Source organism: Phascolarctos cinereus, unplaced genomic scaffold, assembly GCF_003287225.1.
Source record: "Phascolarctos cinereus isolate Bilbo 61053 unplaced genomic scaffold, phaCin_HiC Scaffold_3;HRSCAF=262, whole genome shotgun sequence".
NCBI classification, from domain to species: Eukaryota; Metazoa; Chordata; class Mammalia; order Diprotodontia; family Phascolarctidae; genus Phascolarctos; species Phascolarctos cinereus.
Genome location: NW_027555736.1, coordinates 191,421,131 through 191,448,916, shown reverse-complemented (window position 1 = coordinate 191,448,916; position 27,786 = coordinate 191,421,131). Strand labels below are relative to the sequence as shown.

The following is a 27,786-nucleotide window of genomic DNA, read 5'->3' as shown; positions in this document are numbered from 1 at the left end:
TTTTACTTAATACTTACATTAGGGTTCACGATACAATGAAAGAAAAGCACCAGGACCACCTTGCTATAATGGAAACCCTGATTGACTGGGTAGCCAAGGAGAAGTCAGGATGAGGTTTAGTCCCACTGATGAAGCAATCTAGTGAAAGGTGTCCTGCTGACGACCCAGCTGGGCCTGTTTCCTGGATATAATGTGAGGTCTCTGGCCTCTTAACTGTAAACATTTCAGAAGAGCACTTAAGTACATGGAGTACAAACGAGGAAATGAAGGAAGAGAAAGGAAGAAAAGAGAAGGGAATTTGCAAAACTATTAAGTAATACCACATAATCCGGAGTATTTCACGCTTATAAATTGAAGAGATGAGTCATCCTGTAAATGAATTGGCATCTCTTCCTCATCACTAAGCTCTTAAAATGAATTTTCAGCCATTTATGGCATTAATGAAAGCAGTGGATACAAAGCTGGCCTCAGAGCTAAGGAGACTTGTTCAAATCTTGCCACTGTCTCATACTGGCTGTGTGACCCTGGGCAAGTCACCCGATTTCTCAGAGTTCTAGATAGCTGTCTAATTCTGTAACTTGTAGACAAGGTGGCCACCTGAATCAGTAGAGTTTCCTTATTTGAGAATTCTCTATATCAGCAAAATCAGAGGTCCAGTACCTGTTTAAGGTTCGATGAGATTAGAGAATAAGGCAGTGCCAAGAAATCAGCACCTAAGAAATCTCCTTTTCAGCCTAATTTGTAAAAGGATGGAGGTCATCATGTGTGAGGGCAGCTAGATGGCACAATGGGTAGAGTGCAAGGCCTAGGGTCAGGAAGATTCATCTTCCTGAGTTCAGATCTGGCCTTAGATACTCACTAGCTGTGTGACCCTGGGCGGTCATTTAACCCTGTTGGCCTCAGTTTCCTCATCTGTAAAATGAGCTGGAGAAGGAAATGGTAACCCACTCCAGTATCTTTGCCAAGAAAACCCCAAATGGAGTCACGAAATGTCAGACATGACTGAAATGACTGAGCTACAACAGCATTGTATGTTAGTGTCATTGGGACCAGAAGGGTTTTGAAACAGGTAGTTGTTTAAAATAAGGTAGTCACTCTCTCTCTCTCTCTCTCTCTCTCTCTCTCTCTCTCTCTCTCTCTCTCTCTCTCTCTCTCTCTCTCTCTCTCTCTCTCTCTCTCTCTCTCTCTCTCTCTCTGTCTCTCTCTGTCTAGTGTAGCAACCTACCCATCTTCTAGTGTTGAGTCATTGTAGGCAAGAAGTCAGCACCTAGAACATGGCAGCACATATAGTATGCACCTGATAAATGATAATTGAACTGAATTGAACTAAAAATGTAGCATTTCATTTGAAGCCAGAGAAGCTGGATTGCAGTCCCCACCCAGCTCCTTTACTGCCCATTAGACTCTGGGAAAAGTCCCAGACTCCTCTCAGCCTCAGTTTCCTCATCTGTAATTGATTTGGACTAGATGCCTGACAAGGTCCCTTCCAGCTCAAAATCTGGGATGCTGTGTTTTCTGTGAGCCTGTGTCAGCCAGGACAATGCAACAGAATCTTCTAGCTAAAGACAAAGTGATCAGGAAAAACATCTCTATTTAAAAGAAGATGTATATCAGATGGCATATTTGATCATCTGAATATGAGAGATATTAGGATGAACATAGTCGTCAACCCGAAAAGAAGATAAATTGAGCTCAACTCAACATTTATTAAGCATCTATCATATAGAAGGCACTTTGCCAAAGTGTTGAGAATAAACAAAAAAAATAACTTTTCTTCTAGAGCTTAAAATGGAATGGCATCTTTCATGGGTTGATTTTATTTTTACTTTAATTTTAGAGGCAGATAGGTGGCTCAGCAGATAGAGCACTGGGCCTGGAATCAGGAAGACCTGAGTTCGAATCCAGTCTAAGACATTTATTCACTCTGTTGACCCTTGGCAAGTAAATTAGCTTCTGCCTGCCTCAGTTTGTTCAGCTGTAAGATGAGGATGATAGTTGTACCTACCTGACAAGTTTATTGTGATGATAAAATGAGATATTTGTAAAGTGTTTTTGCAAACTTGAAGCAGTATATAAAAACTAGCAATTAATTAATTAAAACAAACCCCACAGAATTTTTTAATAATAAAAACTGAAATTTCTGTATCACTCACAAGGTTGTTGTGCTGAGCAAATGATATAATATTTGTAAAGTGCTTAACATAGTGCCTGGCACATAGTAAGCACCTAATAAATGCTTGCCCCCTCTATTAGCTTATAATTATTGCTTTAAAGTTGTAGTTTATTCCCCAAATTTGAATTTATCGTTCTTATTTTATAACATTGCCTATGCTTGACCTCATGCAAAGCGGTTATTAAACTTTGGAATTATTTGGAGCTCTAGACCTGGAAAGGATGTCAAAGGCCATCTAGACCTCCTTGCTTTACAGATTAGGAGACTGAGAGATAGGGAAGACAAGTGATTTCCCTGAGATCGAACACTAAGTAAGATTTGATTGGGGGAGGGGGTTGGCAATCTGACTCCCAAACCAAATTGCAACTCTTGGAATACCAAGGAAATTTCAAAGAACCCACCATGCATTTTTCTTAAATGGCACTCTGGTTCTCTCTACTGCAGGAAGAGGAAGTAGCCTGTGCTGAAAACAAAATCCATATTGTTTTGGTAAAATTCCCACCTACCCTAAAATACCACTTTTCAGCTCTGAACCCATAGAGCATCAAAAAGTTATCCCTTTTTTTTTTAAACCAGTCCTACTTTGGCCAAGAATTCTATTTTAGTCAAAGCACATTTTTAGAATGTCTAGATATTGTGTAAGCCACTGAGAAGATAGTGTGTATGTGTGTACATACACACATACATACATAAATACATATACATATAGGTGTGTACATGCACATATACATATACACATATATATGCACACACACATACATATACACACCCACACCCACCCACACACATACATATATATATATACACACATATACATATATATATATATATATATGTGTGTGTGTGTGTGTGTGTGTGTGTGGGTGGGTGTGGGTGTGGGTGTGTATGTGTGTGTATAATACAGCATTTAAGTGTCCCAGCTTAAGGAACAGTCCAGAACCACTTAACTGCAAAATAAAGTGTCATTGGCTTCCCAAACATCTCCTCTTGGAAAACAGTCCATTCACATTTGTACAGATGTATATAAAGTTATAGTAAACCTGGACAAATACCTGAATAGATAGGCTTTATTCCTTTAAAAAAAAAAGCATGAAGATGAGAAGGGGGACAGAGAGGAGGGAATCAACAAACAAAACCATTTTAGATTTTGGATCTGAGGAACAGAATCTGATCCTGGGGGTTTTAGGGAAGGACGGAACATTTTGAAATGTCTGTGTAAACCAGACAGGTTTCCCCAACATGTTTTCCACTTTTGGTTATATTTTTTTGTACTCCTGCCCTAGGACATTGACATCTGGACAATCAGTGGCAGTGCCTTAAACAAATACTGTAGAACCCAGGCCAAGAAAAGAAGCAAAAATGGCTTAAAACTTTCTATGTGGAATCAACCACAAAGTCCCAGTTAAAAGGGCCAGGAGTGAAAGCTGAGTTCCCAAATGACTCAGACTAAAAAAGATAACACCCCCAGGCATCTGTATGTCTCAGCATTTAAATTATATCCCTTGAAATGTCAATTTGGACTTTGTGCCAAGAAACGTTTGGGATCTCTTTTTCATGAAAATACCCAATAGAAGACCAATCTGTTTAAATGAAAGGTGTCTTTAATCATTTGGTAAAAACATAACATGTTTTTATTTTATTATGTAACCTTGAATTATCTTGGCCTTTAATGAGGATTTTTGCATTGTTGCTGAAGCTCTCCAATTTCATGGAATTATGTTGACTAAATGCAGTCTACCAGCCCCCCCCAAAAAAATGCTGCTTCATCCTACTTCCAAATTATTAAAAACACATTAACTTACTCCAGTACATTTCCCATTTTGTAACATGCAAATATCCATTATATTTTAAACAAGCAATCTTATCTCTGCAGATTTCTCCTTCCAATAAATAAATAAGTGCAACTTCCATAGATAGATATACTTGGTGTAGTGAGAAATGTTTTGGTGGACTTCTTTTTCTAAGTCATTGATGGTTCCTATATTTTTCATCCTTTCTAAATTATAGCCTCTGTGTATGTGTGTGTGTGTGTGTGTGTGTTTTCTCTGCAGGATTAGTGATTACATGGATCTGACCCCTGTAGATATTGTAGGGAAGAGATGTTACCACTTCATCCACGCCGAAGATGTGGAAGGAATCAGGCACAGTCACTTAGACTGTAAGTATCTCCTTTTTGTCAAAATAACCTGGTCCGGTGCCTTCATCTTGCTGTTACTGGTGTTTGGTTTCAGTCCTCATTTTTTCTTTTATTCCCTTGGTGAGGCCTTTCTCCAAAAGAGAAGCCAGTGATCTCTCCAGAAGTAAGAGGTGTAAACACTTTTGCTCTTTTCAAAATTTAATTGAAAGTGGAGTCTGAGGACTACAGGACTCGGATTTCCAGATGCTTACTCCAAGTGAAGTAGCTAGGTGGGGCAGTGGATAGAGTACCAGACCTGAAGTCGAGAAGACTCATCCTCAGTTCAAATCCAGCCATAGACACCAAGTCACTTAACCCTGTTTGCCTCAGTTTCCTCATCTGTAAAATGAGCGGAAAAGGAAATGGCAAACTGCTCTAGTGTCTTTGCCAAGAAAATCCCAAATGGGGTCATGAAAGTTGGATACGACTGAAAGAGCTCAATGACAGCAACAAACAGTAAACTCCAAGTGGCCTAGACAATGAAAGGGACCTCTGCCTGGGAGACTGGTGATATTCACCCTTCCAGCTTCTACGCTCACAACCTCAGCTGTAAACCTGCTTGGGGAAAGAGGGAGGGAGGGAAAGAAGCTGAAAATCCAAACAGGTGAGAACCACATAAAAATCCCTGCTTATCTTTGCATTTAAGTTGGGAGGAGGGGGAGACAGCAGAAGGAGTAGTTCATAGCATATCAAAGTGTTTCCTTTGTCCTTCCGCAGTTACAGCCGTGCTCAACTGCACTGTCTGTTCACTTTGTTTCTGGAGAGAGGATTATTTAGATTAACGGACACCTCCATCCCCCTTCTCCTGGGGGGGTAGAAACTGATCTCAGCTCTTTGAATCTGATCCCAAGATCTTGACCCTGAGATTGAACTCTCTGGCACATAAGATAGCTGAGCATATGAGCAAGGCAGAACCAAACATGTGAGAGCGATAACCTGCTCAGGGTGGTTCACAGGCGGTTTTCCTAGGTCTCTGTTAAATGCTGGCTGTGCAGATGCACCGGGAGCCATTGGGGAAGGATCCCCAGAGCCTCACAAGGCCAAGGGTCAGTCACTTCATAGTCCTTGAGGGAACCTGGGATTTCCATTCCACCCCCCTGAACCCCGACCCCCGTGGACAAAGGGGGTGCCTTTCTGCCATTTGGGGGGGCTCTTATTAAAACTCTAAACTCATACTATTAGTCATATATCTTAAAGTCCCCTTTAGATCTCCTAATTCATATCTGGAGTTGTAAATTAATTTTTGGGGTGATAAAATAAACTGGGAATAAAAAAATGCATTTAGTAAAATCCAACAAAATAGACAGTACCTGTGTGCTTTTGTTAAGGGAAATTGAGTTCAATGGGTTTTTTTTCTTTCTTTTTCAATTGCTTTGCTGAAGCTCAGTTATGAAACATGAGGTTTAAAACCCTAAATAGCACACAAAAGTGTAAACTGACACTCCCTTTCCTTAAAAAAACCTCACAAAACTGGTGGAAAGAGGGTTGGTCTTAAAGTCAGAATGGTCTAGATTAAAGTACTGCCTCTGATACATGCTAACTCTGTGACTATGGGAAAGTCATTTTAACTTCTCAGTGCCCTTGGCAGCTCCCTAAGACCATAAGTTCCATAGTGGTAGTTATACACAGTGATGATCTCCTTAAGGCTGAAACATCCCCTCACCACTACCCTCCACCCCACCTCCAAATTCAACCATCTTGTCTATCTTTAATGGAATTAGGTGTTGATATGGCTGGAAGAAGTATTACATAAAGTGTTGGAATTGGTGTCAGGAAGATCCAGGTTCAAATTCTGCCTTAGACACTTACTGACTCTGGGCAAATCACAATCTCTGAGTTTCAATTTTCTCATCTCTAAAATGGGGTTAATAATAGCATTGTTGTGAGGACGGAATGAGATAACATTTTTAAAGTTTTGCAAACTTTAAAGCATTATAGAAATGCTAGCTGCTATTATGATTACTGTATTAGTAAACATAGGACCAAGTTCATTGTGCAAAGCTCTCTGTGGAAGTACTTCTCTGTGCAAATAGGTCCCCTTTGTATGATGGCTTTTCCTCAGAGTCTATTCTTAGCCCTGAGCAGGTCAGTAACTTAGAGAATACATTTGCTCCTTAGAATGAATTTGCTCCTTAGGTGTCATGTATCACCCAAGTATATGCCTCCTCAATTAACTGGGAAAAAAATTAATGGTGCTCTCTGAGAAGAAACATGGGTACTTTGTAGCTGAGATTCAAGACAGAAGGACCTTTGGAGGAAAGCATGAATATACTTTTGGATAAGTATAGGCCAGTGTCCTAGAATTTCAAAAAGACTTTCATAGACATTGTGTCTCTGTGTGTCTGGATGGATTTTTTTTCTATTTTGGAATCCTAATTGAGGTCTAAAATCATAAACCTGACACTAACAACAATAACAACAACAAAGATTCTTATCATCCTTCACTGTTGCTTGGAAAATATTGCACTATCTCTCTGGGATTTGATTTGTAGCTATAGCACAATTCCTCAGAAACAGTGAACCCATGAGACAAAAGTTCCCCAACAAATATGTTGGATTCTTTTCTCTCAAATCTATTTTTATCTCATTTCCAGCAGTCAAAGTAATCTGAGATTTGTAAAAATAAATAATCATTCCATTCCCGATGGTCCCTATCCCCTGATTTTTCTGGGTGTCATGCTCCCTAACACACAGAAAAGTCTGCTTTCAAATTTTGTGCCTCTTCATTATTTCTTTTGGTTACGATTTGGAAAGGAAATTCCTGTTGTCATCCAAGCTCTTGTTTTGTGATTTTGCCTGCTTGCAATGATTGAGCTCACCCTTTTAAATCATACACGCAACTTCTAATTTTGGGTTCTTTTAATAACCTTAAACACATTAAAAACAAATAGAATGAGTTGATAATTCCAAACAGTAAAATACACTTCACGTATTTAGCTATCATGCTGTGGAATAACTCCGCAATGTCAAGTATCACACAATTAGTAAAACTGTAGGGGGAAAAAAGAAGTGTTTTGATCCTGAGGAATTTTGATCCTAATCAGATTGAAATTTCCACGCTCTCGTAGTGTTTAATATCTTCAATCACAAAAAAATCAAACTGATTCCAATGTCGGGGGGGGGGGGTTTGTGTGTTCTGTGACTGAAATAAAATGCTAAAATATACAGATGCATCTAATTTTTGTACAATAAACATTAACATCACTATAAAGTAAGATGAAGTCTAAATGTGTGTGCTGGAATGACTGATGTTTACCTAATTCTTGAGCCAAAGCCAGCCTGGTAACAAAATGACAGGTTTTTGTAATAGGTGTTGGTTTATAAGGAAGGGAAAGAAAAGGCAGAAGAGTAGGGATTTAACACAGCATCCAGCTTGTCCTAAAGCCTAGGCTATCACTAAGAGATGTCTCACTGGTGTCCTGGAAGGAGAAGGTCGTGGTGGCAGAGAAGCAGTTCAGAAATGAGATAGAATTCTAATCAAGGGGATTTTTAAAATCCGTGATCAATTCAGGATTTGTTCCTTGAGCTTTTGGCATAATTCCTGGATTTTATTCATGAAAGGAAAGTTTTAGCCATTTGATAACAGTCCTAATGTTTTGGTGACTTAGTCCCCTTCCTGTTGTCCACGAAGGAGCTAAAATCACCTGCTGTTTTTATGAATGAGACGATGACTGGGCAGTCTTTGGGAATGTATTTACTCATAACATAGGCATATGGAAATCCATTACATGAAATCTTCTGAATTGGTTATTATGCTAACCACCCGATCAGAAGACTGGGGTAGGGAGAGAGTTTGGTAAGAACAGAGCGATAGAAAGGAATCTCAACTATAAGAGATCTTCAGATAATTCCGAAAAACTACACCAGGACACCAGAATGGTTATTCATTAGCTTAACACAACTGTTCCCAGGGCTCTCATTCCATGAAGTAGAAAAGTTCCAAAGGTCACATCCCAAGGCAACTTTAGCTACATTCATTCATTCTACAAGCATTTAGCAAATGCCTGCTGTATTCCAGGCACTGTGCTAGGTCTTGGGGATACAAAGATACAAAGGTGTGTTGAATTGCTGGAACTTTTCAAGGTTTCATGCTGATGGTTTTGAGAACTTTTCCATAACAGGCCCTCATATTTTTATAGTTTCTCTTTCTCTCTTACCCTGAAATCATTTAATTGAACGTTCCAACATATTTGGTCCTTCAGTTGACCATAACTCTGATGATTATATGAGGGTTCTTTTTTTCAATTTATTGGGGAGTTTCCTTCTTTATCTCTAACTAGATAACTGGTTCCATTGGGCTGCATGGGGTTCATGGGATTCATGGAGCTCAAGATGCTGGGTTGAACCTTTCCCAAGTGTGAAATAAATTCTAGTAATGTGGTTGGCTGGTGAATCTCTGGGGCCTTGGTTCTCCGGTGGTACCTCCTTTTCTAGCTAGAAAAGTGAGGTTGGCCAAGCTCTTGAATCAGGAATCCTGCTCCTGGGACCTGGTGATCATTTCCCCCTTTCCTTCTGCCAACATCTTACTGAATCTTTGAGATGGACTGGCAAATCAGAAAATAAAAACAAGCTTTGCTTCTCCATTTCTGCTTGTTTTGAGAAGGAGTCAAATAGCCTTGCGTTGTTCACAAAGTTCTTAAGATGTCAAGTTAGTAATGACCTTCTGAGACTAAGAGAGTGGACGAAGAAAACTTTACCCCTCTGTTTAATGCTTTTAGCCATCAACAGTCATGTCCTCTAGAGTGCAAAGACTTCTAGTGGTTAAGAGCCACAAAGAGAGATGGTGGAGGAAAGGATGCATGGCAGCAGTTGTCCCTTTCTAGAAATAATTACGAAGAGGGAAACTATAGAATGGTTGTCTCAGATTGAGAAAGAAAAACGCAATTAGGTCATGCATTTGAGTGATACTGGAGTGGCCTCCCTCACAAATCTCTGAAGGTGCTAAACATTTAGGCTACTATACTTCCCATTTCTTAATTAAAATTTTCAATGCTTCTCTACAAACAAATATATAGCAATGGAGTATAATGCATCCTTTGCAGTTTTGCATCAATAACCCCTATACTTTGCTCCTAGTGGTGCCTCTTTGCCAAATGCAATCCTACTGTTTAATGCAGCACTAATTAGTCTATCCCCATTCCAGTCTGTAGGCACTCCATTGTAATTCTTTCCAGCTCATTTTTTTTCCACCCCAGAGCATCAATCAAAGTAAGTGCCCGGCCTGCCTAAGTAACAGAAGATGTCCTCCATGCATTTGTCATATGCCACAAAAACAAAGAGAGAATTTAATTGTTGATTTGGGTGTATTCTGTTGTCCCTCAGAGCAAATGAAAACTGCAAGAGAAGGAAAAGGGGGGAAAAGGAAAGTTTGGTGGATGAGCCAAGTGCAGCTTCCAAAGGGAATATTTTGCTGCTCATAGCCTTTCTTCCAAGCTGGGTCTTCAGAGCTTTCTTAACTGCATGGTCACTTGCTGGATTTTTTTCCCAAAGCAAATTAGTCATCCCACTTCTTCCCCATGAATATTAAAAATCCCATGATAGAAAAAATATATAATTGCAACCAAACCTTGCTTTCTTCAGTAGCCAGGCAGCCTCATTTTGTTCCTTTCATTAACTAAAAAGGCTCTCGTTTGGAGGTAACATTGGGCTGTGTTTTTATGCAGAAATGAGTTGATATTCTATTTGTTTGTTTGCAAATATGCTTTGTGCTTTGAGAATAGGAGGGCAGAAAGAACAGAGATAAAGAAAATTGCTTTTAGTCCTATGTGAGTATTCTGAGGCAGGCCTAACTCAGGCCAGTCCAGTGATTTAGGCTCAGGGTTAAAATGCAGTGAGATACTCGTGAATGAAAAAATGAAAAAAAAAAAAAGAAGAAAACAATTTTCCTTAGAATGATTAAGAAGGATACAATTCTAAACGTTAAAAAGGATGATGACACAGCATGCTAAAGTAGCCTTGAGAAAACTCTAAACTCAGTGGTGCACTAGAAGAGGAGCTAAATAAAAATTTTTTAAAAGATAAAAATAGCACAAACATCCTCTTAAAAGTACAAGCTACATAGTGGAGTCATTATGTCAGGAGCAGTTCAGAGTAATTCTCCTGTAATAAAAATGACAAGGATGACCTGGAGTAGCACCATGAATGAAAACTTCTGATGAAGGTCTAGGTCATTTCTAGCTAAGAGGTCATAGGACTCTTGTATGCCATCTGCCCCAAGGACTGAATGTTCTCTAGCCACTAGGCATAGCCTCCTATCCCTAAGAGCCCCATCAGTGAAATGGTCCTACATTTTGATCCGTTTAGAAGTCTCTGCTGAGGGGCTATTAACTTATTCTGTGTGGTTCAGATAGAGACTCCCTATTACTTCATCCAGGAAATCAACTTTACCACCAAGGCTGTTAAAGGATTCCCTTTCTTCCAGGAGAATTCCCATTCATCATGATTATGAAAAAACAATTTTGTCTTCCTCCATTTCATTAAAAAAAAAAAAAAACCACCATCCAGTAATTCTTTTCCTTGGTCCCTCACCTCAACTCAGGGGAAAAGAAATCTACCAATTAAGGGGGACCTGAACCATCACTTATAGAACCAACTGAGGGGACAGACACCTCAAAGCCTGAGAAACTTAACCCAGGGAGTGGAATAAGGACTGAACAGCATAAACTGGGACTATGTGCAAATGCAGTTCATCCTTATAAGTTGATACTTCCTGGAGGCTGGATCCAAGAATTCATTGGACCAGGGGATCCCTCCTCCTACTTCTTGGAATAGTGGTAATTTTTCAAAGACACATCCTTTGGGAGATAGACTACCCAACCTCAGTAATTAGGGATGTCATGGTAAAATCACTGCTTTAAAAGTCTATTCCAGCATTCAACCATACCACCTTCTCTAAAAATAGAAGATGGAAGACCCAGTAAGCATGATAATGAGGAGCCTAATTTCAGACCTTTGCAATAAAATGGGTCGTCTCATTAAAATCAGTGGTGGGGGGGCCAATAAGAAATAAGGATATGTTCGGTAAGCTCTATGGTAGGAGCTGCCATGGTGGTAGATTTCATGGAACTAGAATCCTATATTCTGAATAAGTAGCAACTACAGTATACGCAATTTGCTAGTCAGAGACAGATTGAGAACCAAATGTGATCATACCATAGTGATCTTTTAAAGGGGCATGCTTAAGTTGACATGAGGCTCACCGTTGAGCAGAATTCCATGTATTATCCTCATTTGAGGGCAACATATGGTCTTGTACCTCCACAACATAGCGTCATGGCCCCTATATCCAGTTTGATGGTGGACCCAGCCCCCAATTTCTACTAGATCACAAAGGCATTCTCCACAGGGCAATGAGAATTCCTTTAAAACCTCTCATACCAATTCCAATTCTAATACCAATTCAGTTTTCATGCCTAGGCATCAAGGAAGCCAGATGGACCCCCCCCCCATCCCTTAAAGGACCAGCCCAGACTATGTAAAAGAGGTGCCACCTGTTTTACGTGTCAGTAGGCTTCTATGCCCTACAACAGGGTGTCAACAAACTATGGCCTGAGGGCCCTCCTGCTATTATTGTATAGCCTGCTGCAAGAAAGGAATGGTTTTTTTACATATTTAAATTCAATAAGACTTTATTCTAACATGGAGAAACCATTCTGAGCTCCCAGGGCTATACAAAAACAGGAATAGGTCCAATTCGGGCTACAGTTTGCCCACCCCTGCTCTACGGCACTATTAGCATCAAGTTAAATTAGCTTAATACCACTACACAACATAAAAAATATTTTGTTTTTCAGTCATTTCAGTCATGTGTTTCTCTTCCTGACCTGATTTGGGGTTTTCTTAACAAAGATACTGGAGTGCTTTGCCATTTCCTTCTCCAGCTCATTTTACAGATGAGGAAATTGAGGCAATCAGGGTTAAGTGACTTGCTCAGGGTCACACAGTTAGTAAGTGTCTGAGGCCACATTTGAACTCAGGAAGATGAATCTTCCTGACTCCAAGCATACTAATACTGATAATTCACATTTGCATAGTTTCAGTTAAAGATTCTCAAAGCACTTACTTTTCAGTAGCCCTGGGATATAAGTAGTACAGACATTATACCCATTTTACAGATGAGGAAGCTGAAGCTCTGAAAGTTAAAGTGAGTTTTCATGGTCACACAGATAATGAATTTCTACTATCTTTGTCGATGTAAAAGTCTGCCCGTGGCAAGCTCACAGACTTAAGACGCAGGAGCCAAATGTTGTAGGTCAGGCATATCTCCTTCCATTGCTTCATTTAATATAACGATGTTATTATAGTTAGAAATTTGACAGGGGTCAATTATGATTCCAAATGGTTTCTTTCCCAGAGAGTGTTATCTAAAGTGCATTCACACCTGGGGAGTAGAGAGTGAACTCTTAGGTCCTTGGACATAGAGGTGCTTCATTCCAATTCCATTTGAATACATTTAACCAACACTTATGTAACGACAAAAAGGCTTTTTGAGTATTTAAAGTCAATACTCAAATTCAGCTGAGCAAGGTGAGGAGAATGATCTAGTTCATGGCAGATTAAACCTTTTAACAGCAATGACCCAAAAAGTTATGAACAAAGGAACATAGGCTCATAGATCATGGAGAAAGTTAACAAAAGTAAATCTTAGCTGGCACTCATCTGGATTAACATATAAAGGAGTTTTATTTTTATTATCTTGTCATTTAAGATTTACATGTATAGCTACAAGAAGGAGTTTAGCAACAACAATAACAATAATAATTAATAATAGCTAATATTTAAATAGCACTGTGTGTCAGGCTCTGAGCTCAGCACTTTAGAATTATCTCCCAACAACTGTGAGAGGTAGTTACTATTGCTATCCCCTATTAACAGAAAAGGAAACTGAGGCTGAATGGTTTGCCCTTGGTCACACAACTAGGAAGTGTCTGGGATCAGATCTGAACTCCAGTCCTGCTGATTCCAGCACTTGTGCTCTGTCCACTGCACCACTTGATATTGTGGAGAATGTACTGGACTTGGCAATCAGGAAACCCAGTTTCAAACCAATCCTGCCTCTGCCTCTCTGACTGAGTAAATAAGTTCAGAGCTTGTAAAGGGACAGAAAACTCCTCTGAGAAATATCAGAAAAAACATTTTCATTTTGATACAATGGTGATGTCCGTGGGATTACCTTTCAGCTAACTGAAGAACTTAGTAAGAGGTGGGTTTTGTTTCATTATGCTATTCAAATGGTTTTAGTTTTTCCACAGGAAATTCTCCTCTGACTGTAGCATTTATCCTTGGACATGATGCATTAGGATACAATTCTGGTGTGTGTTGTCCGAAGCTTTATTTTTTGCCTTTGTCTTCCTAATCAATCAGTAGTTCTATACTATTTTTTTAAATCCTGCCTGATCTTTTAGGAAGAAGGGGAAAGAAGAAGCCTCCTGCTATTAGCAGACAACACCAAACAGGAAAAAGTAGAGAAGGAAATTTACTTTTAAAATATTTCTAAATTATCATATATTTCTCCTGTAATATATATAAATGAAATAGTGCTACGCAGAAAGTCATATGAAAAGAATCTGGTGATTTTAGTATAATGCAAGCTCAATATGAGACAGTCACGCTTTATATGGCAGCCAAAAAAAAGTGACGTTAGGCTATATTAATAGAAGCATAGTGTTAAGAACAAGAGAGGAGAGAATTTATCTCACCATACTCTGCCCTCTTCAGACTATGTCCATTGTACTGTGTCTGTTTCTGGGCACCATATTTTAGGAAAGACATTGACAACATGGGGAGCAACATGATATAGTAGAAAGTGAAGTGGTTTTAAAGTCAGAGGACTTTAGGTTCAAATCCCAATTCTGACTTTCATGACTTGTATGACATTAGGTAAATCACTTAATCTATCTGGGCCTCAGTTTCCTCAACTACATATAAGAGGGCATTCTTTTCAGACTTAGGTAACATTGCTGATTTATAGGAGCAAGACCAAAACAAATGTAAGACATAGACATGAAAAACATTAGGAGAGACAGAGACAGTGCACTTACCATGGGCAAAGATAGCATCAATTCTTTTTACCCATGTCCTATGTGACCAACAGGAGAACTTTGGAATAATTAATTTAGAAATTCTGAGCCCCACAACTGTTTTATGATTATCTTACACATGTGTTTTGCCTGATTGTGGCCATGCTGGCAAAGATAAAGATTTGGCATGATGTTAGTAATCACCATAAGTTAGAGGGAGGTCTCTCAGTGAGGTGATCTAGCTCTAAGTCAGGAAGATTGGTCAAAGACAAAAAAACTTCAGAGCCTGGTGAAATAGAGGCTATAATCTCTCTGCCCTGCCACCTGCTTCCTAAGTTCTGGAAGCCCCTCAGAACCTATTCAACAGAACAGAAGTAGAGGAGCTTCTACAATACCAGGCTGAGGGTCCTGCTCTTTATGAAACAGCAAAACATTACTCTAACAGCGAAGAAGTAATCTTGAGTTCTAGAACAGGAGTGGCAAGGTCCAGGAGGAAAGCAGACCATCCCCACAATATCAGAGAGGCCTGGCCCAGCAGGTAAGCAGCCCAGCCTAGAAGCAGAGCAACCTCCCATTAGATTGTGAGCTCTTGGAGAGCACAGAATGACTCCTGCTTCTTTTTGTATCCCCATCACTGGCACCTAGTAGGAGCTGAATGAATACTTATTGACTGACTGACTGACAATCCAGTGCAGTTCACTTTAACAACAGAGCCACCCATTCCCAGTGAAACTTTGTGAAGACGTTCATTCAATAAAGGAAAAAGACACATTAAGGCCTACCACTACAGAGTTGAAAGGTGCCCTAGCCACATGACTTCCCTATACAGGTGCCTACCTACCATGGCAGTTGAAATTTGCTCCCACTCTGTCTAGTGTACACAATATGTGTTGGTAGGAGGGTGCACCCCATATTTACAGGTGGAATCGGGGGTGATTTTTATTCTTGCTTTGCCTTCTGAGTAAACACTTTAATTAAGAGGTAACTGAGTCAATTGGCTGACTTGTTTTTTGGAAAGCACATTGGTAGGAACTCAGAGGCTACAGTGCTAAGAGAGTGGCAACCCACCAGGATTGTCTACCCACACCAGAATCCTCAAATTAGTTACAGCAATCACTCATCCTAGGACCCCAGCCTGCTAGCACGGGCGCAAATCGGGGAAGGGAGTAGATGGTGGGGTGGGGGGAGCAAACATGTGAAAGGAGAGACTAATGGCTCTTCTCTCTCTCTCTCAATCGATGAGACCATCAACTAGAATAGGCCTAATTGAGGGATTCTTTAAATCATGTGAGGACTGGTTATAAGAAGAAAGGGTGAGAATACTTTAAAGAGTGGGCATCATAGCAAACTTTACAATATTTAAAAGGCTTTCATGCAGAACAAAGATTAATTAGATTTATTGTGCTTGCCCCCAGAGGGCAGAGCAATAGGTGCAAGAAGAGCAATAGGTGATAGTTAAACAAAGTCATATTTTTACTCCATAGAAGAAAGAAATTCTTAATGAACAGAACTGTCCAAAGGGCAGAATTGGCCACCTCGTGAGTAAATTAATCCCTAGAGGTCTTCAGGCAGTGGCTGGGCAGTCACTTGTCAAGGATGTCATAGAGGAGAGTTGGGCTTTACTTATGAGTTTGGACTAAATGACCTCTGATATTTCTTCAGAATCCAAAGTCCCATAATTCTGCGACCTCCCCACCAATCAACTCTAAAACCCTCATAACGGAGTGTCCAGTGTACCTCATATCTTTAATGCATCCTTTAAACTGGAATGAGACAAAAGGAACTTTTCTTTTTAAAATAGTTCTTAAAGGCTGTGTATTATCCTCTTTATGACACAAAAGGCCTCAAATTTTGGTTCTCATAATTTTGCTTTGTTTGTAAATTATCCTTATAGGCATGAGGTTGAAGTGATACATTTTCCACACTTTTTATTTTGTCAACCTAAAAATAAATTCATAGACAAAAGAGGATCAGATGCTGTCCCTCTTGAACCTCCTTCTACTGGAGTAGAAAGGCAATTCATATGTAATTTAGAGTCTTAGAGAGTTGTTTGTGGTGCTGAGAGGTTGTTACTTGATAAGGGTCACATAACTAGTAGGAATTATAGGCAGCAGCTGAACCCAGGTCTTCTTGACTCTAAGGCTTTGACCACTAGTCATGCTTCCTCTCAGTGGTTAAATCTTTTTACTGGTCCATAATCTCTGTAACTTCCTATGTTTTAAGGTATAAGAGTAGTAATCTTAACTTATTTTTTTTAGAGGAAACTACCTGGAGTCATATATATATATATATATATATATATATATATATATATATATATATATATATATATATATATATATATACGTACATACATATACATATATATACGTACATACATATACATATATATACGTACATACATATACATATATACGTACATACATATACATATATACGTACATACATATACATATATACGTACATACATATACATATATATGCGTACATACATATATACATATATGTATGTATGTATGTATATGTCATCAATAAAACGAGGGCTTGGACTAGATGATTTCTAAGGTACCTTGCAGTTCCATGTCTATGATCCTTTAATCCCATGAGAGACCTGTTTTGGGAGCAACATTAATGTTATTAAGATCTTCATTAAGACAGTACCACAACTATCAATTCACCTGGTACCTTCTTCCTTATCCTACTCTAAAACTATCTAAATCCGTCTGTTACTAATGACTCTAAGAGGAAAGTGAAAAACTAAATTTTTGGCCCCTTTCCCTCATCCCCAGTCATACTTCCTGCCACTAAGTCCATCACATCATAATTTCCTACTGTTACTTCTCTGAATAGCTCCCTAAATTCCCTTTATTTCTTCCTGTTCCTCTTGCTTACATTGTATCCTGGGCCCTGTAGAACACAGGAAGTTCAGTGGTTAGGTCAACAGCTAATGTGTTTTATTGTTTACTGGACTCTTTTTTGGTGCTTGGGGTGGGGAGAGCGTTATAACCTATCATCTGGTTTACAGGAGAGATCTCATATTGCCGTTGGTCTCACTTGGGGTTTTCAATAAATACCCTCATTTTTTTGAGCTAATTGTTTCTTCTGACTGACTAGAAATAAAGTAAATATACTCAGTAGGGGCTCATAACCTATAGTGTTAGTACTGCAACCTTAGCCTACCTTAAGCCAGGGGTAGTCATCATCTGAGGTATTCAACCTAATAGTAAATGAGAATGGGGGTGGAGGGTTAATCCAAATGGATGCTATACTTTGGGTGATAGTTTTGCCAATAAATTTCATGGCATTATAAGCTTAGAGCTGGAAAGAACCTTAGAGATCATTCAATCCAGCTCCATCTTTTTTCAGATAAGGAGAGTGAGGATCAGAGAGGTAAAGGAACTAGCCTACAGATAGGAAACAGCAGAGATGTGGTTTGTGCCTAAGTCCTCTGACTTCAAACCCAGTGCACTTTCCACTAAGAACCATCCTGCATTGATGAATTTGGCTAAATCTAAAACAGGTGACCTTTATATGGCAGAAAGAACTGTGGAAGCTAAAAAATAAATAAATAAATGATCTGCCATTAGCTTTCATAAGGGCAGCAGGAAATGTAGAACACCACGTCTGAACACAACTTGTGAATCCCAGAACTAGGAATTCTCTGGTTCATTTATTTCTTTCTATCGTTGGACACAATATTTTCCACATTTAAAAGAAAGCTTAAGCCTTCAAATCACTGCACTAGGGCCAAGAGAGAGAACATGAGAAAGAACCTATCAAATTGGCATGTTCTTAATCAATTAAAAGTTTTCTGCATGATTCAATATTAACAGTTAATAAAAGTCTATCAATCGGCAGTGGTGTTAAGAAAACCTCTTCTGAGGATATAAATCACATGTATGGCAATTCAAGCAGGGCCTGTCATTAGTGTATTAGTGAGGGAAATCCATACATGATACACAGTCACTCCCAGTACATCCACAGGTCTCCTGTCCTATTGCTCATAATTCAGTTTAAGTATCAAACATCATTAAACTTTACTAAATATTGCTCAGCACTTGGATTTTTTTAACTAAAAAACGATTTGTGAATGCCTGCCTGCTATTTAAAACATCTAACTCACTAATTGCAAAATCTATAGAAAAGTCTCCACAGCATCAAAGGCTCAGTTGATCCTCTGAACAGTTTATAAATGAAAAACTATCTCTTCTTCAAGCAAATAAAGGCCTTAATGCACTTTTTCCGGCTGTGATGCTATTTTTCCTGTGGGTTTTCAAAATGACCTTCCTGTAAGCATCAAGGACTATAACTTTTCAGATAAAGAAACTTGTTCATGTTTTAAGTCTATGCCAGGTTCATTCCCCTATAGCCCACAGTTTCGAAAGCAAGGAAAAAGTAATCTGGAATTTAGAAGGGAGGAGGGAAAAAGAGGGAAAAAAACCCTCTGTTTCCAGAATGAAGTTACCCTGTCAGCCTGCCTTGGGCTTTAGGTGGAGAAGCAGAGATTAAAGAGTCAGTATTCTTTTTCATGTTTCATCTGCCAGTTTTGTGAATGTAGAAAAAAGAACTAGTGGCTACAGCTAAGCACCCAACTGTGGTATTAAGTACAGAGTCCCCCCCTTACCTCTACCCTGTTGCAGCAAATTTAAAATTTTTTTTTACCATTTTACAGAAGAAGGAGAATGGAATGATGCTCCCTAGTCATTGATAAAGGTACCTCTAGGAGGAGACTGAACAGAGAGCCATAGATGCAGCCCTCGTATAGACCTTAAAGATAATGAACCCTTTGTCTGACTGTGTGAATTCAAAGTGTTAAATCTCAGATGATGTCATCATTTCCTATTTATTCTATACTTACCTGAATGCACCATGTATATTGCAGCTCTTTTAATGCACATGCAAGCCACCAAAAATGTCCTTTTGTTAGACCCTTTGCTGACAAGGCTGCTTTTGATAGAAGCCTCCGTCTCCTCTTCAAACTGAATTAGCCTGACTTCCTTCTTTCAGACACACAGCTCACTATTCAGAATGTTTGGCTTTAGTTTGGTGGAGAAGCCTAACAGGAAAGAAACCATGTTCCCTTTTTTTCACCATATTTCTGAAGACAAGCTTGTACTGATTTGTTTTGATTTACTAACAAAATTATGTTCCTGCCATGAACACTGGCTCCCTTTTTGTCCCCTCTGCACCAGTATATTGCTGCCCACAAAGTTCCCAAGGAAAACTGGATTCCCTCTGGTGGGAACCATGGACAGAGCAATAGATTTGTGCTTGGGGGAAATTACCATTAGTTTCAGGTTTGTGGGGGGTTTTGAGGAGCGAGGTGTTTTGGGTTTTGGGTTTGGTTTTTTTTTGGCCCGTTCTTCCTTATAAACTGCATGTGTATTTTTGCATGCTAGCTACCTAGCTCAAGTCAAGGCAACATTTTAAAAATGAAATTCAATAAAACTTAACACCCAGCATTTTAGGGAAAAGAAATGTATATTTGATGTAAAGGTCACTTGTTTTAAAATGTTGGCTTTCTACAATTTTCCTTTCATTAAGCTTTATCTGACATCCCCCACTTCACAGTTTGGGGTTGTATGAGTTTTTTCCCCTTCTCTCTGGTATCTGCCATAATAATTCCTGGTTTTCAGAATGATTTGTGCCAAATCAGTCCAACTCTTATTCAAAGGCTCCTCTTCATCTGGCCTCATGTGTTTCATTCACAACTTTGAGACCTAGTCTCTTATGGAAACTATCTATGATAGTTACAGGGAAATATTGTTGCAGAAAAGGACAATAAACAAAGCATTCCCAGAAAGGTGACATGTCCCTGTTTTTTCCTTAAGAAAATACCGTGGTCAAAACCAAGTAGAACAAACTAATGGCCAGTGCAGGTGCATTCAGAATTTTATCTGGGATTGTTCATTGGTAAGTGTGTATGTGTGTGTACATGACTTTAGAAATATATGACTATTCATTGGTATGTGTGTATGATTTTAGACTAAATTATCTAAGTTATAGCTATTATCTTTGTTTCTATACCTATAAAATTTAATATTTGAGTGCTTTGAAATCCTCCAATAAAAATTACATTTTTCTATAGGAAAGATTAGTTCAAGACCAGAGACAGAAGTAAGTAGGGACAATGGAACCAGTCACCTAGGATCCAACCGTATTAGATGAAGGCATGGAAATAGATAGAAGGACACAAGGTGATTTCAGAGAATCCAGAATTTTGACAAGGATAATATGATATCAACCTCTACCATCAAAACACTAACACTCAACCCACATCTTAGTAGAAAAGTAATATGAAAGTGCCAGCCAGCTCCAGTTGGGCAGCTAGCTGGGTGGCACAGTATATAGAGTGCCAGGCCTGGAGTCAGGACGACCTGAGTTCAAATTTGGTCTCAGACATTTAGTAGCTATGTGACCCTGGGCAAGTCACTTAATCTTGTTTACCTGGGTTTCCTCATCTGTAAAATGAGCTGGAGAAGGAAATGGCCAACCTCTCCAGTGTCTTTGCCAAGAAAACCTGGAATGGGGCATGGAGAGACTGAAACGACTCAACATCAATATCGAACCTTGGACTTGGGCTGTCCTTACTACAAACACTCTATGACTGCCTAAGTCAGATTCTAATATTCAGTTTTCTATTTAGCCAGACCCTATCACTGATTTAAGGCTGAAAAATGTGGTCCACGACTCTGAAAGATCTTTAACTAAGCATCTGTATCACCTCCCCTCCTCTTCTTGCCTCCTTTTTGTAGGTTGGAACAACATGGTTTTTAATTTATTCTTAGGCTCATTAATTTGATTAGCCCTTTTCTGCTTCTGAGAGACAATAAACTATTTTAAAGGACTTAAATCAGGAAGAACTTTCTCGCTCCTTAATTCTATCATTTATTTCCAAGAGGGATTTGTGTGGTTTTTCAGTGTCATGCATTTTCTCCTCATTTCCTTCTGATCTCTGAGGCTAAGCCTCAAAAATTAAAAAATAAAAAATAAAATAAAAAATAACAGCCGCTGGATTAAAGAGAATAGAAAAAAGTTTTTGTGAGTTTTTTTTTTTACCTTCAGGTTCTCTCATTTATAACTTAAACTAAAAATCTCTTTCAAGCTGTTACCAAGGTGGCTTTTCTTCTTGAGCTGATTAGGACCGCATGAGTTCAGGAAAAACTGTCAGATCCTGCCTAGGGCACAGCTGGAGTGATCCAGCTGATTTGCCAATGTGATTTTTTTTTTTGGAAAAGGAATAGCTTCATCCTAGTGTCAAGAGTTTACATTCTAGGCCCCTAAGCGAAAATGTCAGAAACCCTTTGGTTAATTGTAAAGTAAACAGACCTTCTTCAGCCTCTGCCTTTGGTGTTAGTCCAATGCAATACTGAAGAAGCTTGGGTTCTATTGCTGCCTGGTCTTGGGGTCAGCAGGCCTTCCTGGCCATTGGGATCCACTGATGTTTCAGGCTGGAAATTGTCATCTTAGGGAAATACTCATTATAATATAGCCCAAATAAATCTGACTCTGATTGAAAATCCAGCAGCAGGGTTTAAACTCTTCTTACCTTTTCAAGATTCTGTTTGTATGGTGGCCTCCAGGGCCAGCCCCAGGCAAAACTGTGAAGTAGGCAAACTTTGTCTTCTGCAGGCAGTCACTTCCCCAAGGGCGCCCCCTCCTCTCTTTTAGAAGCTCCCATCAGGAGTTTATAAGGACCCTGATGCAGCACATCTAACCCCACCCCCACCTGTGGACTCCCCTTTGTCACCTAGCCTTTCTTTCCTAAGCAATGTCCCAACTATCAAGCCCTTTTCTAGCCTCTTCCATTATCAAATCAAATCTACTATTATTTCTTCCCTACCCTTCCCTTCCCTTTCAATTCTGATCTGGGCTGGGCTGGGCTGGATAACAGTTAGCTAATCTGACATGGAGGTCTACCAATGTATGCCAGTAGGTTGTTAATGAACTAATGCAAACTTTCCTAAACTGTGTTCTGATCAGTGTGTGCAGAGTGCCAGTGGGCTCTCTGGGAGAAATTGTTGATGTTGACAAGATGAGGAAAGGGAAAGGGGAAGAAGGGAACCAGGATTTGTTAAATACCTACCCCGTGCAGAGAACTATGCTAAAGTCCTACAAATCCAGTCCCATTCAATCCTTAAAACCTAATTCTGTTAGGTAAGTGCTATTATTATCCTCATTTTACAGATAGAGGTCAAATGACTTGCCCAAGGTCACACTGCTGATGAGTGTCTGAGGCCAAATTTGAACTCAGTTCTTCCTGACTCCAAGAGTGGTGCTCTATCCACTGCACTACCTAGTTGCCTATCACCTTACAGATGATAACTGATTTTTTTAATGGTCCCTTCATTTCCCAATATTTGTTTTAGCTATTCTATCAGGGTTTTATTTTTATATTTATGTTCCAGTTAGGGGTCTATAGGGTTTCTGAAAGGGCAAATGATAATCATTCATTCATTCATCCATTCAATTATCTATTGAGCAAGTATATGGAAAAAAGAAGAACCATTATCTAGGTTGCTCATAACGCTTTTAGAATTTTAGAATTTAAAATCAAGGGGCTCTCCAAGGGGAAGAATACACAAAAACAAATAAAACACTCTCCCTGCCCTCAACAAGCTTATAGTCTAGTACTGTAAGAAGAGGGAAGCAGAAGAAATAGCTATAATACAAAGCATAATGTGAAGGCACCATAAAAGAGGCACAAAGTGTTATTGGAATTTAGAGCAATATTAATAATAATTGTAGTAGCAGCTACTATGTGCCAGGCACTGTGCTAAGTGTCTGACAAGTGTGATCTCATTTGATCCTCACAACAACCCTGGAAGGTAGGTGCTATTCTTATCCCCATTTTATAATTGAAGAAATTGAGGCAAATAGAGGTTAAGTGACTTGGTTAAGGTCACATGGCTAGTAAGTGTGAGAGGCTGGATTTGAACTCAGATAGTTGAGTCTGGAATCAGGAAGACTCATCTTCCTAAATTCAAATCTGGCCTCAAACACTAGCTATGTGACTCTGGGCAGGTCATTTAACCCTGTTTGCCTCAGTTTCCTCATCTGAAAAAAATGAGCTGGAGAGGGAAATGGTAAACCATTTCAGTATCTTTGCCAAGAAAACCCCAGATAGGGTCGTGAAGAGTCAGACATGACTGAAACAACTGAACAACAACTTCCTGATTGCAGGCTCAGAAGTCTATCCACTGCACCACCTAGCTACTTCTAGACATTTCTTTTAAAATATCAGAAATGAAATTATGAGGGCAGCTAGGTGGCACAATGGATACAGCTCCAGCCTTGGAGTCAGGAGGACCCGAGTTCAAATCCAGCCTCAAACTCTTGATACTTACTAGCTGTGTGACCCTGGGCAAGTCACTTAACCCTGATTGCCTCAAATAAATAAATAAGTTTTAAAAATAGTTAATGGACATAGTCTGTCTCAGGTCCCTTACTCTAGAACTCTAGAACCCTTACTCTGGTACTTTATAGGACCCTCTACTTGCCTTGGAGTACTCAGGGAAGGTCCTCTCAAGCACTTGGGTGGTAAAATAGTGGATAAAGTGCTGAACTTGGAGACCTGAGTTCAAATCCTGCTTTGAATACTTACTGACTTAACCTTTCTCCTCCCTTGTTTTCCTTGATTATCAAATGTGGATAACAACAGGACCTCCCTCACAGGGCTGTTGTGAGGATCAAAAGAGGTCAAACAGAGGGTCCTAAAGGTGTTAGTGCAGTTTTTAAGCTTTAGTGGTTGAAGCTATTAAAGGAGCAAGCAGTGACTTTTGTAAAGATTCTCTGAATTCTCTTCCAACTTTTTACACTTGAACTTTTTGTGCCCATAGGATCATAGAGCTAGGGCTGGAAGAGATCTCAGAAGCCTTCTAGGCCAACCTTCCCATCTTCCAGATGGGGAAACTGAGGCCCAGAGAGATGAAGTGACTTACCCAAGGAGGAAAATAACAACTGTTATTGCTATTATTTATTATAACTATAATAATTATTACTGTTGCATTTAAATAGTACTTTGTACTACATATGTGTGTATGTGTGATATACATACACGTTGTTCTTGTTCAGCTATGTCCGACTCTTCATCACCATAGCATGGGTTTTCCTTGGCAAAGATACTGGACTGGTTTGTCGTTTCCTTCTCTAGTAGATTCAGGCAAACATGGTTAAGGGACTTGCCCAGTGTCACACAGCTAGTAAGCATCTGAGGCCAGATTTGAACTCAGGTCTTCTTGACTCCAGGCCCAATGGTCTATCCAGTGAGCCATCTAGTATATACATATAGACATGTGTATATATACACACATACACACACATATCCATTTGCCCACATATGTGTATGTGTGTGTGTGCGCGCACAAAGCACTTTACATGTATTATCTCATTTAATCCTCATAACGACCTTATGAGGTAGGTGCTGTCATCTCCACTTTACAGATGAGAGAATGGAGGCTGAGGGAGCTTAAGTGACTTACCCAGAGTCACAACAACTAAGCAATTATTTGTAGCAGAATCTGTACTCAGGCCTTCCTGACCCTAAGTTGAATACAATATCCACTAGGCAGCCCAGCTACTGCAAGAGACTTCTTGTGGCATCATCCTTCAGTGGAACAACACCAGTGCTTTCTATCTAATCTGTGCAGGTTTGGGTTTACCCACCATCTCTCCTTCTTCTCTCTTTAAACCGTACAGAAAGCAGCTCGCTTGTCTCTGATCCTCAGCTAAGGGAAACAGCTACTTGTAATCACTCCATACTCCAAACTCAAGTTTGTGTGTGTGTGTGTGTGTGTGTGTGTGCGCACCCACCCACATGTCACATATGCATGTATATGTGTATATACACATATGTTTTATATTATATATGTGTACATATGTACACATACACATAAGTGTTTATATACACGCGTAAGTGTATATACACACACATATAAGTGTTTATATACACACACACTCTTGTATGTATGTATCATATCAGCTATTGATTGGGGGGCCATGTTATTACTCTGTGGAAATAGGGGGTAGAATCACATAACTTTGGACAAGACCTTTATCTCATTTTCTTTCTCTCTCTAAATATTAACTGTTAACAGAGTTCAGAGGATTTGAATAAAATCATGTCATGTTGCATGCAACAGTGGTTTGATAGAAAAGCTGTATCATCAGTGGTTAGTATTTTACCTGCTTTCAGCTTAACCATGTAGTTCCGTAGCCTGTGAAGCCATGCGTGCGGAATGTCAGAAACTTAGAATGGCATATGAAAAGGAAATACGGGGATTCTCTTGGTGTATCTAGACCAAGAGCAGATGATAGCAGTACAACCCGGTTCGAGCCGCCAAAAACATCAGCAAATAGAGACTATGGGAGACCTCCCTGCTGTTTGAAATGCTTTTTAGAACGGGCCTTTTTCTTTTCTTTCTTTCTTTTTTTTTTTTTTGCAACAGTTAAAGTGTCGAGGGATGGTTGTGGGAGTCCTGATGGGCTCACAGGAATGTGTGTGAGTATGAGGTCAGGCACCGTGCATCTACCTATGAACATATTTCTGGGGCTTTGACATTTGGTTATCTTAGGAACTGCGAAAAGTGGCTCCTGGTTTTATGGTAAGAACTTTAACAGCGCTGAACACTGTTCTTTTCCAAAGTGACTTCTTTCTTTTTCCCCACCCCTCCAAAAAAATCAAAATGTACTTCATGAAACTATTGTATATGGAGCACTTATTAGCCGTAATTAAATGGACAATATGAATTTACTACGTCTTTAGGACTCTGGCTTGTTCTGGTTTAGAGCAAGATGATTAATGCAAATACATATTACTTGAGATAACCATTTAGCAGCTAATTTAGCCAAATTTATTACAGCAGTTAGAGGTTTTTCATTTTAGCAGACGGAGACAAGGACATGCCAAAAGCAGGAGACGTAGATGAATGCACACTGCCCCCTAGCGCCTGATGCCTTCGTGGCCTTTGCAGAGAAACACAGCCAAAGCGAACCCAGATTTGAGTAATATCACCCAGGTTTTGCACATTCCAGGCATCCTTTTAAAGCATTCCAATCTATAGCACTTTATTTCAGGGCATGATTTACTGCTCATTCTCCTTTTACTAGCTCAGGAGGGCCCAGATACAAATCAAATCAATTTCAACTTGGCAACATTTTGGTTAAAGTATCATTTTTAACATCTGCATTTTTAAAGCTCCCTTTCAGTAGGGTATTTAATGGCCGGCGTTTCACGTTACTGATTGTTTTTACTTGTTCCTTCATTTTTGGCCATATTTCAGAGGCTGTATAGAGCTGTCACTCTGTTTGGCTTTGAACCGAGTCAATTCTGTGTCTCCCTTAGGCCACGGCTTCTTTCCGATCCCTTTGGTGGATTTATTTTGTTCCAGTATTAAGCGAAGTCTCACCGGACTTTCCCCCTACTGACCAATGGAGATTTCGTTCGTCGGAGAACTATAAATTCTGTTTGACAAGATCAAAAGGAACAGATGTATAAGCTCACTGGTTGCTATTGCTTGCAATGAGGAGAAATGATCAAAGAGTGAAAGGGAAAGCCCACTCCTGAACCTTTCAAATATCCAGAATCTCAAAGAGGTCTACCTAGGAGCTACGAATAAATCACACACAAATTTACCTTTCTTACAATTTCACGTCAAACCCATTGAAAATGTCCACACAGCATTAGGTGTTCTCTGAGCCAAAAAGATTTGTAGTCCTCTTATTCTTCCTCCCGCACCAGAGCTGCCAAAAATGGAACAAAATCTCGCTACGGCGGTAGTAACGCACAGCTCCCGCGCCGACGCTCCGGCGAATTGTCGGGTTTGTTTGTCGTACTAATGGCGTCCTACAGTAAGCATACAGAGGGGCGCCTCTCGCCTTTGTGCAGTGCCTTCCATCTCTGTACGGGGCGGGGGGGGGGGGGTTGCAGAGATGAGAGTCACTGGATTGTGGTGTTGATACACAACGCCTTTTGCTCTTTCTGTTCTCTTTTCAGTGCTGAATAAGGGTCAGTGTGTTACTAAGTACTATCGCTGGATGCAGAAGAACGGAGGGTACATTTGGATACAGTCGAGTGCTACCATAGCTATTAACGCCAAGAATGCGAACGAGAAGAACATCATCTGGGTCAATTATCTCCTTAGGTACGTCATCGAATCTTTTCCGTCATTTCCACTGTTGTCCCTGTTACCTGAGTGGGGCCTTACCGTACAGCACGGATAAAGCTCTGGCTGGTAGTTCATGAGATGCAAGCCCTGGCTTTTTAGAAGTACTTGGTGCTGAAGAATATGGGATCCTGGCACAGGAAAGGGGTTCTTCGTCCCTAAAGACCCCTGCGGATGCGATAGAGTCAAGCTGAAGCTAAAGGCTGTTCCAGATCTGCCTTGCTAGCAGTTGCCCATCATTGCCAAGCTGTGCGT

General features: G+C 39.8%; 1 protein-coding gene across 1 annotated transcript in view; it reads left to right on the top strand.

The window, feature by feature from the left end:
- Positions 1-27,786, top strand: part of NPAS3 (neuronal PAS domain protein 3) — a 1,126,677-nt gene that overhangs the window by 1,080,459 nt on the left and 18,432 nt on the right. The window contains 2 exon segments of the mRNA XM_078151394.1: positions 4,225-4,331; positions 27,363-27,510. Of these exon segments, the coding sequence (XP_078007520.1) occupies positions 4,225-4,331; positions 27,363-27,510 (255 nt within the window).